The sequence below is a fragment of the Pseudochaenichthys georgianus genome, chromosome 8 (assembly GCF_902827115.2).
Source record: "Pseudochaenichthys georgianus chromosome 8, fPseGeo1.2, whole genome shotgun sequence".
Classification (NCBI taxonomy): Eukaryota; Metazoa; Chordata; class Actinopteri; order Perciformes; family Channichthyidae; genus Pseudochaenichthys; species Pseudochaenichthys georgianus.
This window is the reverse complement of record NC_047510.2, coordinates 35018498-35035529: the sequence shown is the minus strand read 5'-3', so window position 1 is coordinate 35035529 and position 17032 is coordinate 35018498. Positions and strand designations below refer to the sequence as shown.

At 43.6% G+C, this 17032-nt stretch overlaps 1 protein-coding gene across 2 annotated transcripts; it reads left to right on the top strand.

The window, feature by feature from the left end:
* The first annotated feature begins 1299 nt into the window (after positions 1-1299).
* Positions 1300-16638, top strand: pkn1b (protein kinase N1b). 2 transcript variants are annotated; one of them, XM_034089761.2, is made up of 12 exons: positions 1300-1436; positions 2423-2507; positions 7823-7899; positions 8624-8696; positions 9809-9900; positions 9994-10170; positions 10320-10382; positions 11563-11639; positions 12795-12937; positions 14179-14286; positions 14394-14474; positions 15855-16638. In XM_034089761.2, the coding sequence occupies exons 1-12, from the start codon at positions 1321-1323 to the stop codon at positions 16056-16058; spliced, it is 1296 nt and encodes a 431-aa protein (XP_033945652.1). In that variant the 5' UTR covers positions 1300-1320; the 3' UTR covers positions 16059-16638. The 2 variants fall into 2 exon arrangements, with proteins under 2 accessions (XP_033945652.1, XP_033945651.1); XM_034089760.2 differs by having other exon boundaries at positions 7817-7899.
* Positions 16639-17032: the final 394 nt, after the last annotated feature.

The window sequence follows — 17032 nt, the reverse complement described above, 5'->3', positions numbered from 1 at the left end:
GATTGGTTAGCTGGCCGGCTCTGTTGTGATTGGTCAACCGCTTAGAGATGTCCCGCCCCTTAGTTCATCATGTAAATGTATTGTGGTGCCACTAACATCCACACGAACCTATATAACACACTACAGGAAAGCCTTTAAAGCACAATAGGGCCTCTTTAAATGATATTCAACAACCATATATCTGTCATGCAAACAGTTTTACTCAAATATCAAATTGTACCGAGGTGGCTCTGACACAGGGTGTATTAGGACGAGGTCAGAAAGAGGATGTATGTATGCTAACATCAGCATCCTGTAGCTTTAATGATGTGATAGCGCTGAGCTGCAGCATGACCCGTGGTGTGCATTTCCTGTTAATGTGTATAATCCCACTTCCAGAAAATACCACAGGCCATTAACACTGTGTCTGCTGGCCTCTCAACCTCTGTGGCTTCTGAGTACATGAAACAAGGAAGGAAATACATATACAGTATATGTCAAGTACTGCATGTAGGTTGTCCGATTCGAAGAGGCCCAACAGGCTGGGATAACTCCATCAAATAGTAGAAAGAAAGCAGATAAGATAAATACTTTATTGATCCCAATTTGGGAAATGTTTGCGTTGCAGCAGCATAAAAATACAAGGCATAGTACATGTGAGGTATTTGTGTTCAACATGTAAGAAGTAGAAAGTACAGGTATTTGGGTTCAACATGTAAGAAGTAGAAAGTACAGGTATTTGGGTTCAACATGTAAGAAGTAGAAAGTACAGGTATTTGGGTTCAACATGTGAGAAGTAGAAAGTACAGGTATTTGAGTTCAACATGTGAGAAGTAGAAAGTACAGGTATTTGAGTTCAACATGTGAGAAGTAGAAAGTACAGGTATTTGAGTTCAACATGTAAGAAGTAGAAAGTACAGGTATTTGTGTTCAACATGTAAGAAGTAGAAAGTACAGGTATTTGTGTTCAACATGTAAGAAGTAGAAAGTACAGGTATTTGAGTTCAACATGTAAGAAGTAGAAAGTACAGGTATTTGTGTTCAACATGTAAGAAGTAGAAAGTACAGGTATTTGAGTTCAACATGTAAGAAGTAGAAAGTACAGGTATTTGTGTTCAACATGTGGGAAGTAGAAAGTACAGGTATTTGTGTTCAACATGTAAGAAGTCAAAGTAAAAAGTCGTCAGAAAAATAAGAAGTGGAGTAAAGTACTGATACCAGAAAAATGTACTTAAGTACAGAAACAAAGTATTTGTACTCCACTACTTCCCACCTCTGCCATTAATTGATCTTCTTGTATCCCTCTGTGTTTCAGGTAAAGCGTTCCTGCGCGCCCGGCAGATGAACGTGGACATCGCCACCTGGGTCCGCCTCCTGAGGAACGCCATCCCCAGCGGCAGCAACGCTCCGTCATACACCCCCAACTTCACCAGCAACACACACACACACAGCTCAGGGTGGGTGTGCCTGCTACTCTGGGGAATAAAGGGATTTAAAGAACTTTACAATAATTATTATATATTATATGAAGGCACCATTTTCTGGTGAGAAATTAGGCTTTAAGATGAAAAAAATGGATAAACAAAAATGCTGGAAAATAATAATGGTAATAAAAGATGATTGATAATTATTATTGATGTATAATAATATGCATCTAATAATAACAATAATAATAATAATAAAGAAATACATTTGATATTACTTTCAAACACTTTAAAATACAGGATAAATTCCTAAAAATTTTTTTTTTAAATTAATATATAAAATACACAATATGGATTACCTATTAAAGGTTTTGAACAGGTGTGTTTTAATTCGTTTTAAAAGGGGTGCATTCCCCAGGGGCCTCCCGTTTTATATATGAAAACATCCTAAAGAAATGTATTATAATTATCTGTGACACGTTTATGTATATTTAAGATAAATTAAATTAAGAAACACCTTTGTTTTAGAGTTGCTTTCATTACAAGGCAATATATTTTAATGTTTTCCTTACACGTGTACTTACGATATTCCCAGGAGAACCGTAAGTGAATTTCTTCAACAGAAAACCAACATAGTGGCAAAGAAAGTTGATTTGTGTGTGTGTGTGTGTGTGTGTGTGTGTGTGTGTGTGTGTGTGTGTGTGTGTGTGTGTGTGTGTGTGTGTGTGTGTGTGTGTGTGTGTGTGTGTGTGGTGTGTGTGTGTGTGTGTGTGTGTGTGTGTGTGTGTGTGTGTGTGTGTGTGTGTGTGTGTGTGTGTGTGTGTGTGTGTGTGTGTGTGTGTGTGTGTGTGTGTGTGTGTGTGTGTGTGTGTGGTGTGTGTGTGTGTGTGTGTGTGGTGTGTGTGTGTGTGTGTGTGTGTGTGTGTGTGTGTGTGTGTGTGTGTGTGTGTGTGTGTGTGTGTGTGTGTGTGTGTGTGTGTGTGTGTGTGTGTGTGTGTGTGTGTGTGTGTGTGTTTCAGAGAGATCTCAGTGGAGAAGCTGAGTCTGGGCGGCGACTCGCCTCCCAAAGCGGAGAACCGGAGAGACGAGGTGGACGCTGCCTCGGTGAGTCGGAGACGGAGGATATAAGTCAAGACTAATAGTACAAAAACATTTTAAAATGATAGACAAACAGACGGTTTAAATCACAGCACAAAAAACTAAAACAAAACAACAACAAAAAATACATAACAAGGTCGAGATAATTGTTAGTCATGGTTGACTAAAGTAAATCAGTTAGGGGAGCGTAGGCAGTTTCAAACGTTCCATGTACGCTAACGATGGTTGCCATGCCACCTATAGAATGTAAAGTGGAGCCGAGCCACCCAAAGTACACTTTATTGTCTCCATGTGTAGAAACTTCATAAGTTCTGTCCCCCGCTGGACATGAGGGTGGGAGACGCCTCCTGCTTCCACCTCGTAAGTACAAGTCGTCTAGCATTAGCGCGGTGCAGGGATGACGTATTTACCCGGAAGGAAGCTGCTGGTTCCCTCGACACAAAAGTGGGGATTTCTCCGTAGGATTTTTTAAAATAGCTCGAAATAAGGTCTGGAAAACGAAGCTGTTTGATAAATGCACGTTTTGTTCAGTCGGATAATCTCCACATGTCTACCCTACTTTTATCATTTTCTAATCATAAATCTAATGTCCAGAAGCTAAATGCTAACGTTATGCTATAAAGGAACGACAGCCGAGTCCAGCCGCACGACTTCAACGTCACGCCGACTTCAGGTCCATATTCAAAACTACAGATTCTAGATGGTACGAGTTGAAGCGTTTGTTTGAACACTTTGCAGGAGGCAGGAACTTGCTTTCAAGCAGAACAGAAACTAACTTAAAGGAGTGTTTACGTGTTCGGTGTAATGACGTACAACGACCTCGACGACTTCTGTAGTCCTATTCAGCCACTTGGTAACAACCATCGTTTTTCAGACACGTCAACTCTTCAGAAATCACCAGTGGGATCTCTGCTGATGGTTTTAATGTCGTGTGTGTCTCAACCACAGACCTTATTTCAGATATTTTGCAAAACCCTACGGAGAGATCCCATTGGCTCTGAGACGAGGGAACAGGAAGTGGTGAAATGCTGACTCACTTCCGGGTTTTAGGACTCGTCACTGCACCACTCTATTAGGGAAGCAAAAGCAACAGTGTTTGAATAATGTCTGGAAGGCCCAATCCCAAACCGCCCCCTACACACTACCCCTCCGTTTGCGTGGAGGGTCCACCACATTAAGTGCTGTTCCAAACCAACGAGTGTGGAGGGGGAGTGGGCTATCAAGCCCTCAGACAGCGAGTCTGCAGCGGTGCTGACTGGAGACCGGTCTCTGCCTGACCGGAGTCACGCTGTGTGTGTCCGTCAGGAAACACACTGTTTACAAGTAGTTCCAGCAAACATCCACTGATAAATTGCGATGTTAACAACCTCATGATAACCGCATATGTTTTTAACTTAGGATCAAACCTGTGTTTACTCTAGAAAAAGGTAAATGTGTGCATTTTATTATAAAGTTGTGTATATTTACAGACCGTTGCAAAAACTAAGAAGCTTATAAACATCCGGTTTAAAACTAAAAGAGCTTTACAAAAAAGTTACACAATGAAAGATGTTTGGAGTTTTATTTGTAGTGTAGGGGGTAGGGGGTAGGGCGTGGTTTGGGATTGGGCCGAAAGGACAATGTCGTCCGGGACGACTGCAAAAATTGCAGCAAGAGGAGAAGGGGTACAAACGTATCAAATATAGATAATAATTATGAAGACGTGTCCAGAAAGTATGAATGAGGGACCCTGTTACTGACTCACAGAGATGGGCATCTTTAACTCTCCTGTTACCGCTCCGTTTCTCCTGCCTGCCTCAGGAACAGAGATCCAGTCTGTTCTGTGGAACCTGACGCGGGCGGAGCGGCAGCAGGAGGAATAATTAGAGAACCGGAGAACAGGGAGGCAGATTTAATGAGACATGATTGGACAGAGGGGAGCTTTAATTTGATCAAGGGCCAAATCCGTGTTAGTATCCCCAGTGAGGAGATCACAGACTGCAGAGGGTGAGGAAGTGAGGGGAGAGGAAAGGTTGTTGTTGTGGCTTCCTTCCTTGTTCATCTATCAAGCCACTCGACGCCTTAAACAGACATTTTGTACTTGTTGTCTTTCCTTTATATTACTTGCAGTTGAGTTGCTTGGCCTCCGATGGTTTTTAGATGATGTTATTGTTTGCTCAAAATAAAATAACAAACTTTTACACATGCAACAAAGAAAAGAGGCCTTTACAATATTCAAAACAAATAGGCAATTCGGTATTCTTTCTTTCTTGATGAGGCTTATATAACTTAATAACTTAAAGGGTAATTGGACGGTTAAAAACTGTTCCTCGACGGCGTCTTTCTAGCAGGTTGCTGCCCATCACTGTCACTTTAGAGGAGGCACCGTGGGAGTTGTAGTCTTTTTATAGTGTGTTGACTACAGACGTCACAATTAGGCCACGTTTGCACGGAGACGAAAACTAACCTTAGTCGATATCAAAAAAGTCTTCCGTCCAAACGGAATCGGCTCAAGAAACGTGTCCGTCCACACGAGACCCGCTGGAGACGCTGGAGTACATATGCCGGGCCTGTAAGTGGCGCTGTACTTCCGCCACAAAATACACCAGAAGCAGCGAAGAAGACCCCCGAGCATGGTTGCCATGGCTGCCCTTCTGTTTAGTCTCCGCGGTGGATTTTAGCAACATGTAGTTCTCCATGTCCACTTGTTGCTGATGGTTGTGGTAGAGCAGCTGTATATTTTGCACTAACATCTGTAGCATGGTCAGTAGCGTCTGGAGCACGAAAGTAACCCTGTGATCCGCCATTGTTGTTGGCGAAACACATCAGCAATGACGCGGGTGACGCAGGGGTGAGCAGCAGAGGTGGGGAGAGGCGGGGCTCCATCGTTATCAGGAAATGATCGTATAGGACGTACACACGGAGCCGTTTGGCCCCCCAGAGCGTTTCGTCCGCAGATCTATCCACCTTGGGAGCCGTTATCGTTTGAGGGCTCCGTTTCCGCGGTTCCGTTACGGCCGCGTGTGAACGAACCGTCCATATGATAGAGAACCTGTAGCGGATACAACCAGTTTCCGTCTCCGTGTAGACGTGGCCTTAGGTGGCCTTTCTAATAATAAAACAAAATGCTGGCTCTAACAGAAGTACTGTAGAGAGAAAGGAGGCATCTTGAAAACTACTTCACAATTTGAGATCAACAAAGTTACTCAATATAAAAAAAGAGAATGGTTACTCCTAACGCCATACGGAAAAAGGAAATTATTTTATTAAAAGGCAATAAAAGGAACAGTTTTTTACCCCTAGTCTTGTATTAAAACACAACCTTTCTTCAGATCATATTTTTAATGTGTTTGATAGATTATTCTCAAACATTTTTCATACTTTCAAAGTGAGAATTTTGAGTTTCTCACTACAATTTTCTTTTTGCCATAATCCTGACCCTTCTGACTTTCTCTTCAAAACATTACGTTACATGTTACTTGTTAGACGCTTTTATCCAAAGCGACTTACACACTGAATACTGTGGGCAATCCCCACAGGAGCAATTTGGGGTGAAGGGTCTCAGGGACACTACGACATGCTGACTGCAGTGGGGTTTGAACCTGTGACCGTCTGATCCCAACACCAAGGCTCTATCCACTGCGCCACACGCAAACAAACAACAAATATATGGATGCATGCAACCTACCATATCTCAGATTTGTTTATAACCTCTGACTTAATAACTGTTGGTCAACCTTCCTTTTAAAGAAAATCTTGATTTGTAATGCAGTGTAATGTAGAGAGAGAGAAAAGGGAAATCTCGACACTAAAAACAAGACGACAACAAATAAGATACCCCAACGCAGAACAGCTGATAAAAAACAACCTAGCATAACACCCTTAAAGGGGACCTATCATCAAAATTAACTTGTTGATGTCTTCATCAACATGTGTCCCCGGTGTGTCAGGGAACTCACGCAGCGTCAGAAAATAAAACCCTCTCTCTTTTCCTCCGTACCCACATCTCTAAAAACGGGGAACAACGGAGCTGATCCAGATGTGCGTCCGATATGACGTAACATCTGAAATGTGGACCCACGGCCCAATCAGAAACGTTGCTATCAGAAACAATGCCCGACTGTTCTGGACGTAATATGGTCGGTGTTTACATTAGCATCGCTAACACTCAGATCTAACCTGTACTGGAGAGCATGTGTGTGAGGAAGTAGAAAGGAACTCACCTTGTGGTATAACCGGCAAGAGAGAAAGCCTTTGAGCTCCAGACTGTTTCAGATCCTTGATAATCCATGATATGGCGTTTCATCACGGCAGCATTTAGTTTAGACGGTAGCTGCCGGGTCCCGCATGAGCTCAGACCCCTCCTCTTTATTCCCAAAATCAGCACTTTTGAAACAGGAAGTGAAATAGAGGGATATGAGGCATGGCTAGAATGGGTGTCTGTTTGGTATTTTGAGCAAAACACTTCATAGACATGTTTTTATATATTCTTATGAGAGCTATGCTATTGCCTAAAAATAGCATGATAGGTGACCTTTAAATGAAAGTAACCACAGCTTATTACACCTTTTTTCTTTTAAAACAGACCAATTTGAATTATCATCAGACTAAATTTCACAATTCACTGCACCCCCCTCACGCCAAAATGCCCTCTTGATTACGTTTTTTTTTATTTGTCTAATAGATTACGGTCTTAGTGTTACTCACGACCATAGAGTGAGTTTAATTAGAATTGTGTAGACCGTAGCCTCAGAGCCGTTTGAGCTCAGAGAGTCGGATCAGAGGAACAGATGGCGTGTTCAGCGGGGTCGAAGTATTACGGGATTAATTACTCTGATATTTTTGAGAGAGCTAATTAGAAGCGAGCGGGGGATCGAGTCTGTCAGCAAGCCACTTCTCTGTTTTGTTCAAACATTCAAAATAAACACGATAAAAACAATTCCATAAGTACGACCGAAAAGGACAAAATGGTAAAATTCAATAAAACAAAAACATATGATCATAATCTGTTTAAAACATATAAAAATAACCAAGCAAAAACAAATGAATAGAAGCATAAGAAAAGACCAATAGAAGGGGAAGCGGGTCGACAGACATTTGCTAAATTTAATTTATTCTTCCTTTAAAGAATGTCTCCAATGGATAAAAGCTGCTTGTCCTTCCACTGCCGTGAAGCTCGAACGGTTTGTTAAAAGATTAGCAACGAGGTTCTGAATAAGCTGTTTCTCCATTGTATGTTAAATAACCTGTAGATGAACACATGAGCCTTTCAGCGTCAGGTTTATTTAAAAACCGAACAATATTTTGTTTTAATTTGTCTCCTTCCTCTTCGCCAGGAGCAGACGCCCGCCATCGAGTCGACGCCAGATATCCACGCTCGGCAGCCAATCAGATCACTGTCACACAACTCTTTACGCAGGTACACACACACACACACACACACACACACACACACACACACACACACACACACACACACACACACATATACACACACACACACACACAGATTGGAAGCACACCTGAACCTTTCTGTTTGCATCTTGGCCAACACATCTTGACTCCAGCAACACACACACACACACACACACACACACACACACACACACACACACACACACACACACACACACACACACACACACACACACCCCCGCACACACACCCGCACACACACACACACCCCGCACACACACACACACACACACACACACACACACACACACACACACACACACACACACACACACACACACACACACACACACACACACACACACATACATATACACACACACACACACAGATTGGAAGCACACCTGAACCTTTCTGTTTGCATCTTGGCCAACACATCTTGACTCCAGCAACACCCCACACACACACACACACACGCACGCACGCACGCACGCACGCACGCACTCTATGCACCTGTGTTGTAACCTGTTCTTTCAGCATGTGGTCGCAGAGAACTGCCGAGTCATCGTTAATGTGGATCACAGCATATGTTCCCCTAAATATCAAGAGTCACATGATGAACAGAATTAGCATTTCCTATTGCAAAACAGGACATGTGTACATGAGTGAATGAGAAACATTTAAATATGACATTATGCTTCATGCAGTGCTTATAATCTGTGTTTCAGAACAAGCAGAGACCCTCTCTCTCTCACAGACTTCAAACTGGTTGCGGTGCTCGGCCGGGGACACTTTGGGAAGGTACACTTTATTTACTTTGTTAAACTTACACTCTTATAGGCAAGGCAAGTTTATATATATAGCACTTTTCAACACCAGGCAATTCAAAGTGCTTTACAAAAAATGAAAGACATTCAGAAAATGCCATTTAAAATCAGTCATTAAAAAGAAAAGCTAGCCACCGCTAAGCTAAAGGTGGCTAATGTTGGGCTATACAGTCATTAAAAAGAAAAGCTAATCCTTAAAGAGGACATGTCAGAATTTAGTGTCTCTCCTGTGACACCCCCTCGAAAGTCCCTGCTAGAGAGCAGGGACTTTCGAGCGGCTCTTTTTTGAGAAAAGAGCTATATGTCTGATTGGCTGGGCGGATTGCAAACCACGCCCCGTAAAACTCCCAAAAAGTTTTGTGAAGCCGCCATTTTATTATCCTTGCATTAGCATTATTAGCATTAGCATTAGCCCAGCGCAGAAACGCAGAAAGACTAACTTATGGCAACATAAAATAAAACATGGGAGCGGTGGAGATGAGGAGGTGTCGGCGTTCTGGCGATTTACTCGGAAGGCTTCAGTAGAAGCTGCTGGGAGTCCCAGCAGCTTCTACTGAAGCCTTCCCCAACTCCGGGGACTTCCGGCCGGGGACTTTGGGCGGCAGTATACGCCGTGAAGTGGTTTGCGGCCTGCCAGTAAACCCAAAGCAGAAGAAGAAGTGACGTCAGCGGCTTAATTTTCCTAATCCTCCCCCAGGGACATTTTCCGGTGTGAACGCGATCTTTGTGGGAAAAGTACCGCAGTGTGAACGCGGCTCTTGTCTGAAACCAGAGCCCAGTCTGCTCTGAATGCACAAAAACCTATATAACACACTACAGGAAAGGGAAACCCCCCAAAAAGCATATTTGGGTCATTTTCATCGCTATAATAGTAGCAGAAAGCAGTTTTTCTCATTTTCTCAAATCCCTGCTTAACCCACTTTACATACCTGCTCAGCACCAAATAGCAGACATAGCCAGTTAAACTTAAGTATTTGTTCTTAATGTTTTAAATCTTCAGTAGGAACAAAAGTGCAATATGGAGGAATGAACTTGCATGTTGTCTTTTTCCTTTGTTGACATTTACTCATTTAAAACCCTCCCCAGGTGTTGCTGTCGGAGTACAAACAGAAGGGCTCTCTGTATGCCATCAAAGCTCTGAAGAAGGGAGACATCGTAGCGAGGGATGAAGTGGAGAGGTAACAAATCTCTCTGTGACCTCCAGCAGTCTCAGCTATCCCATAATAACATCTCACTCCAGTGACCTCTGCCCCTCCCCTGTGTTTCCTCAGCCTGATGTGTGAGAAGCGGATCTTTGAGACGGTGACCAGCTCGCACCACCCCTTCCTCGTCAACCTGTTCGCATGTTTCCAGACGCTGGAGCACGTGTGTTTCGTGATGGAGTACACGGCGGGGGGGGACCTCATGATGCACATCCACGCAGACGTCTTCTCCGAGCCTCGTGCTGTGTGAGTCCAGTGTGGGTGTGTGTGTGTGGAAGAGAGGAAACCAGACGAGTGTGAATCCATGTATCTGTACGCATTCATGTATGAGGAGTCAATACGTAGTAGTGTAGTAGTATTTCATTGTGTGTTTGTGTGTGTTTTTTATCCAACAGTTTCTACTCTGCGTGTGTAGTGTTGGGTCTGCAGTTCCTTCACGACCATAAGATTGTGTATCGGTGAGTAGAAGCATATAGAACGGTTCAGGGATGACGTATATTTGTCAGCAGACCCGGATGTTAGCATTGCAAGGGCTTCCTTTGACAAAAAGCCAATGGGACTTCTTCATTGGATTTTGGATTATTGCAGAAAAAAAGCCAGAAGTAAAAAGCTAATGTTGGGCTATATCGGAACTACAGCACGGTCACATGACTTCACGTTTCCACCGCTAAGCTAAAGGTGGCTAATGTTGGGCTATAGAGGAACTACAGCACGGTCACATGACTTCACGTCACCACTGCTAAGCTAAAGGTGGCTAATGTTGGGCTATAGAGGAACTACAGCACGGTCACATGACTTCACGTCACCACCGCTAAGCTAAAGGTGGCTAATGTTGGGCTATAGAGGAACTACAGCACGGTCACATGACTTCACGTCACCACCGCTAAGCTAAAGGTGGCTAATGTTGGGCTATAGAGGAACTACAGCACGGTCACATGACTTCACGTCACCACCGCTAAGCTAAAGGAGGCTAATGTTGGGCTATAAAGGAACTACAGCACGGTCACATGACTTCACGTCACCACCGCTAAGCTAAAGGCGGCTAATGTTGGGCTATAGAGGAACTACAGCACGGTCACATGACTTCACGTTTCCACCGCTAAGCTAAAGGCGGCTAATGTTGGGCTATAGAGGAACTACAGCCCGGTCACATGACTTCACGTCACCACCGCTAAGCTAAATGTGGCTAATGTTGGGCTATAAAATAACTACAGCACGGTCACATGACTTCACGTCACCACCGCTAAGCTAAATGTGGCTAATGTTGGGCTATAAAATAACAACAGCCCGGTCACATGACTTCACGTCACCACCGCTAAGCTAAATGTGGCTAATGTTGGGCTATAAAATAACTACAGCCCGGTCACATGACTTCACGTCACCACCGCTAAGCTAAATGTGGCTAATGTTGGGCTATAAAATAACTACAGCCCGGCATTTAGTCGTCACATGATTTAGACACTTGTTAGCAACCACTGTTTATAAATTCACCAGTGGGGTATTTACTTACGTAATTTATGTGGTAGAACAAAATGTTAAAATCTCTTCAGCTTGTGTCATTCAGTCATTCCTGCACCACACTGTACAAGAGGGATACAACACCTGATATCTGACAAAATCTCTTCCTTTTCGTTCCAGGGATCTCAAACTGGACAACCTGCTGCTGGACACGCAGGGCTTTGTGAAGATCGCAGACTTTGGGCTGTGTAAAGAAGGTTAGTGTCCAATATTTTTGTGTGCATTTGGCGCTGGAAAAACGCGATTTTATTTCGTCCGTTCGTCGTTTATCATCTCCTCCTCTGGACTTTATCCGAACGACTCCAAATTTGTCAGATAAAAACAGGGAAAAGACCGGCAAAAGCACAGCAAAGGTTCGGAAAGTCACGTGGGCGCAGAAAATCATGATAGTAGGTAGCCCGCGCTCCGACAGTGACGTGGGCAAAGATCCCTCGCCATGAAACACGGTGTTATCATAACTCAATGGAAAATTGTCCAAACGGTACCAGACACCAGTCGTCATATGCCGTTTCCATGGCGACAGATCCCTCGCCAAAAAACACGAAGTTGCCGTTACTCCTATGACAATGGCCCAAACGGCACCAGACTTCAGATGATGGCTAATGGTCCGGCCCTCAACACATCTAGGTATATTATGGGGTGTCATCAAATGCCGTTGCCGTGGCGACAGATCACCCGCCATCAAACACAATATTTGTGATACTGCTGTAACGTTGATGAATGTACGTTGTCCGATCGGCCTGAAACTTCCCACGTTTACCAACGGCCGAGTCCGGGAAACACCTGCGTGACACGTCGACAGCCTGCGGAGTGTCAAAGACCCGCTCAACTCTGCTTGCAGCTTTCATTTCTAATTCCTATTAGATCTGGCCGGCCGGTATATTGCACGCACACCTTCCCTCCATCCTGAGGGTCTCCTCCGCTCAGAGCCTGAGCCCAAACATTGATGACCTTGCACCCGAGATGAGACGCCAAGTATCTGAACTAGCATCTCAGAGCAGCACACTGAGCTCAATGGATGCTTCCTTCTGCACTTTCTCTCTCACGACAACAGGGCATGTTTGTTTCTCTCTGAGGGGAATAGTTTTGTTGAAGCTGTTGTTGGCCTGTGGGGAAATGTAACCATAAGAAATGAGTCTGGAAAAGCTTCAGATCGAGCCGTGAGAAATGAATGCACCTGATTATTTAATGTTGTTTTTATAGACAATAATTGAAGCTTTGTTAGTTCCAGGTTTAATATGTGCAATAAGTTCATTTCAATAAGTTCTGCAATAAACATTGAACCAGTCCGGCCCTCGACTAATCAAAGGTGCAGTCTCTTACTTGTTACTCTCTCACTTTCTGTTCTTCAGGAATGGGTTTTGGGGACAGGACGAGCACTTTCTGTGGGACCCCTGAGTTTTTGGCCCCGGAGGTTCTGACGGACACGTCGTACACCAGAGCCGTGGACTGGTGGGGGCTCGGGGTGCTGGTGTACGAGATGCTGGTGGGGGAGGTGAGAGGACAGAGATGGAGGAGGTTTTTTTTTCATTTGACTTTTTTTTACTTACAATTTATTTTTCACAGACATAATATAAATAGGACATACATGGAGATGCTTGTATAACTGCAGCTGTTGTACATCAGGGTTAATCATTCATACCCCCATTGGACACCAAAAATACATTACATTTCCTGATGCTATTCATATTGTGCAAACATTATCAACATATTACAGACATTATCATTCCCCTGGAGGAGGTTTTTTTAAAATAACTATTTACCTTGAGGGTCCAACGACAGAGAGGGTCGTGTTCATATTCTGTACAAACTTTAAAGTCCTCTGAGAGATGTGACATTAGTGATATTGGGCTATATAAATAAACTTTGATTGATTGTCTATCAAATATGCTGAGGAAGGGATTTATTTTGTGTTTTCATCCATAGTACAGCAAGCAGGTGGTTAGCTTAGCTTAGCATTAGACAATGGCTGCGTCTCACTTCGGTTATTTTTCATTTCCTCGCTCCTCGGTCTCGGTATCACCAGAAGTTGATTTGTCTGCGCCATCTTGAGTAGCGTCCCAGTGGCCTTATGTGTGCCGGAGGAGCGAGGAGCGATGATCGAGGAACCACCAGACCATCCTCCGGTGAAATCCTCAGACACTCGCCCCGCCCCCTTACTGTGTATCGCTCACTGATTGGACGATGCAGCGCATGCCCTGATCAGAATCAGAATACCTTTATTAGTCCCACAGAGGGGACATTTCCATCGTTACAGCAGGAAAGAGCCACAGACAGCTCAATGTTACATATGTTAAAAAAAGTACTAAGTTATGATAAAAAATAATAAATAAATAAAAGTAAAAAAGAATTATTTTCAAAAATACAAATCCTGAAACAGTTCTTAGGATTTAGCAGCCAGGTATATATGATCTGTTGCTTCTTGACATGAGAGCAGTTTCCCAGCGGAGTGAAGAAAACACATGAAACACTCAATTTCAGTTTCAATTAATGAGATGCAGCCAATGTCTTTCATTTTTGTAAATCCCTTTGAATTGCCTTGTGTTAAAAGGTGCTATATAAATAAACTTGCCTTGCCTAGCGGATGGAAACACTCTTGCAAAGGCAACAAGAAATCCACCAACCAGCTCGTCTTTGAAGCCAATCCGTTACTTTGATAGATCTTTGGTATTCATCTGAAAGCACAGAGTCTACGATATGTGCTGCACTGCAGACTAATGTGTGTGTTTCCTTCAGTCTCCGTTCCCAGGGGACGATGAGGAGGAGGTGTTCGACAGCATAGTGAACGATGAAGTGCGCTACCCTCGCTTCCTCTCCACCGAGGCCATCGGCGTCATGAGACGGGTCAGAACAAACACTCGATTTCATTAGACAGTTTGTGCTTTTAATTCTGAAAATATCCGACTCCTCACGGATGGATTGTTACTTGTTGTTGTTTCTCTGTTGTTTAGTTGTTGAGAAGGAACCCTGAAAGACGTCTGGGCTCCGGAGAGAAGGACGCAGAAGATGTGAAAAAACAACCTTTCTTCAGGGTGAGTTTGTCTCCCACACTCTTTAAAGTAGAGACACTACATACTGATATACACCTGAACATCAGCAGGAGAGGACTCTTTAAAGTAGAGACACTACATACTGATATACACCTGAACATCAGCAGGAGAGGACTCTTTAAAGTAGAGACACTACATACTGATATACACCTGAACATCAGCAGGAGAGGACTCTTTAAAGTAGAGACACTACATACTGATATACACCTGAACATCAGCAGGAGAGGACTCTTTAAAGTAGAGACACTACATACTGATATACACCTGAACATCAGCAGGAGAGGACTCTTTAAAGTAGAGACACTACATACTGATATACACCTGAACATCAGCAGGAGAGGACTCTTTAAAGTAGAGACACTACATACTGATATACACCTGAACATCAGCAGGAGAGGACTCTTTAAAGTAGAGACACTACATACTGATATACACCTGAACATCAGCTGGAGAGGACTCTTTAAAGTAGAGACACTACATACTGATATACACCTGAACATCAGCAGGAGAGGACTCTTTAAATTAGAGACACTACATACTGATATACACCTGAACATCAGCTGGAGAGGACTCTTTAAAGTAGAGACACTACATACTGATATACACCTGAACACCAGCAGGAGAGGACTCTTTAAAGTAGAGACACGACATACTGATATACACCTGAACATCAGCAGGAGAGGACTCTTTAAAGTAGAGACACTACATACTGATATACACCTGAACATCAGCAGGAGAGGACTCTTTAAAGTAGAGACACTACATACTGATATATACCTGAACATCAGCAGGAGAGGACTCTTTAAAGTAGAGACACTACACACTGATATACACCTGAACATCAGCAGGAGAGGACTCTTTAAAGTAGAGACACTACACACTGATATACACCTGAACATCAGCAGGAGAGGACTCTTTAAAGTAGAGAAACTACACACTGATATACACCTGAACATCAGCAGGAGAGGACTCTTTAAAGTAGAGACACTACACACTGATATACACCTGAACATCAGCAGGAGAGGACTCTTTAAAGTAGAGACACTACACACTGATATACACCTGAACACCAGCAGGAGAGGACTCTTTAAAGTAGAGACACGACATACTGATATACACCTGAACATCAGCAGGAGAGGACTCTTTAAAGTAGAGACACTACACACTGATATACACCTGAACATCAGCAGGAGAGGACTCTTTAAAGTAGAGACACTGATCCCGCCTACAGGAGTCAACATGTCGAAGTGTCTCTTGGGTAAAGATACTAAACCCTAGCTGCTCTCATGTCTGCAGGATTGAAGTGAATGTAGTCGGTCCGTATAAAAGCATCGGCTCACGAACATGTCTTCCTGTCTTCAGAGTGTGGACTGGGAGGCTCTCCTTCAGAGGAAACTCCCGCCTCCGTTCCTCCCGACCATCGGAGGGAAAGAAGACGTCAGCAACTTCGACGTGGAGTTCACCGCGGAGGCTCCGGCCCTCACGCCCCCCCGAGAGCGCCGCACGCTGTCCCTCAAAGAGCAGGACCACTTCAAGGACTTCGACTACGTATCTGACCTCTGCTAGGGGGTCAAGGTCAGCTGAAACGGACCTTGAGGACTCTGAGAAGTGACTCTTGACGGACCCTCTGGAGGCAAAGGGTCTGTCTAACTTCATTTGTGGATCACGTGGCGTTTACTCCAATGTGTCACGGATCTCCTGACCTCCAGAGATCTGCAGATCCGTGACAGGAAGCTGTGACGATACCGGAGAATAATCCAGATTAAGTAACAAATAGAAGATGGCGGTGGATCCTGCTGAGAGCCTATGAATCACTGTCCCTTTTATCATCGCTATGTGTTGCTGCTAAGTGTGTGTCCCTGCCTCAGTGAATGTATCAGCTGCATCGCCTGGACTCAACCACAAGGGGGAGCCAGAGGGAAGAAGAAGTGAGTGAGTATTACCACAGAAGGAGGGTGCTGTTACAGCTTGTCGTCGTCGTCTCCTCGTCCACTCTCTTTCGGTACAACACAGATTTTTAACTACAATCATTTTTCAATGACTTTTAAAGGGTTTTTTTGTGATTTATAGTTCCCCCCGTCTGTGTTCCCTATGTTGGACCTGTGTCTCAGTAAAGATGTGAACCCAACACAGAAGCAGTGGTCACTTTATTGTCATACTTTTGCACTTTTTCATGCAGTCATAAATTATATTTTGAGCTCGATTTAACCCAATATATGTCAGGAGCTGAGAGACTTCCGAAGCTCCACCGTGAGGTTGACATTTGGGTTTTTAGTGACATGTCTTTTGGGGTGGATTTCTGGTTCAGACATCGATGTTCACCTCACAAAGAACTGACCGCCATCATTCAGTCAAACATTTCAATTTACAAATACTTTGCTTTATGATAAATCTCCCGCAAAACTAAGCTCTTTGATTTTTAGACCGACAAAACAAGACATTCAAACACACTTTGGCTTTTCAGAAACTGGGATAGACTTTTTTTTAACGTTTTCTGTCATTTTATAATGCAGTATCTCAGAGAAGGGCATCTTATAATT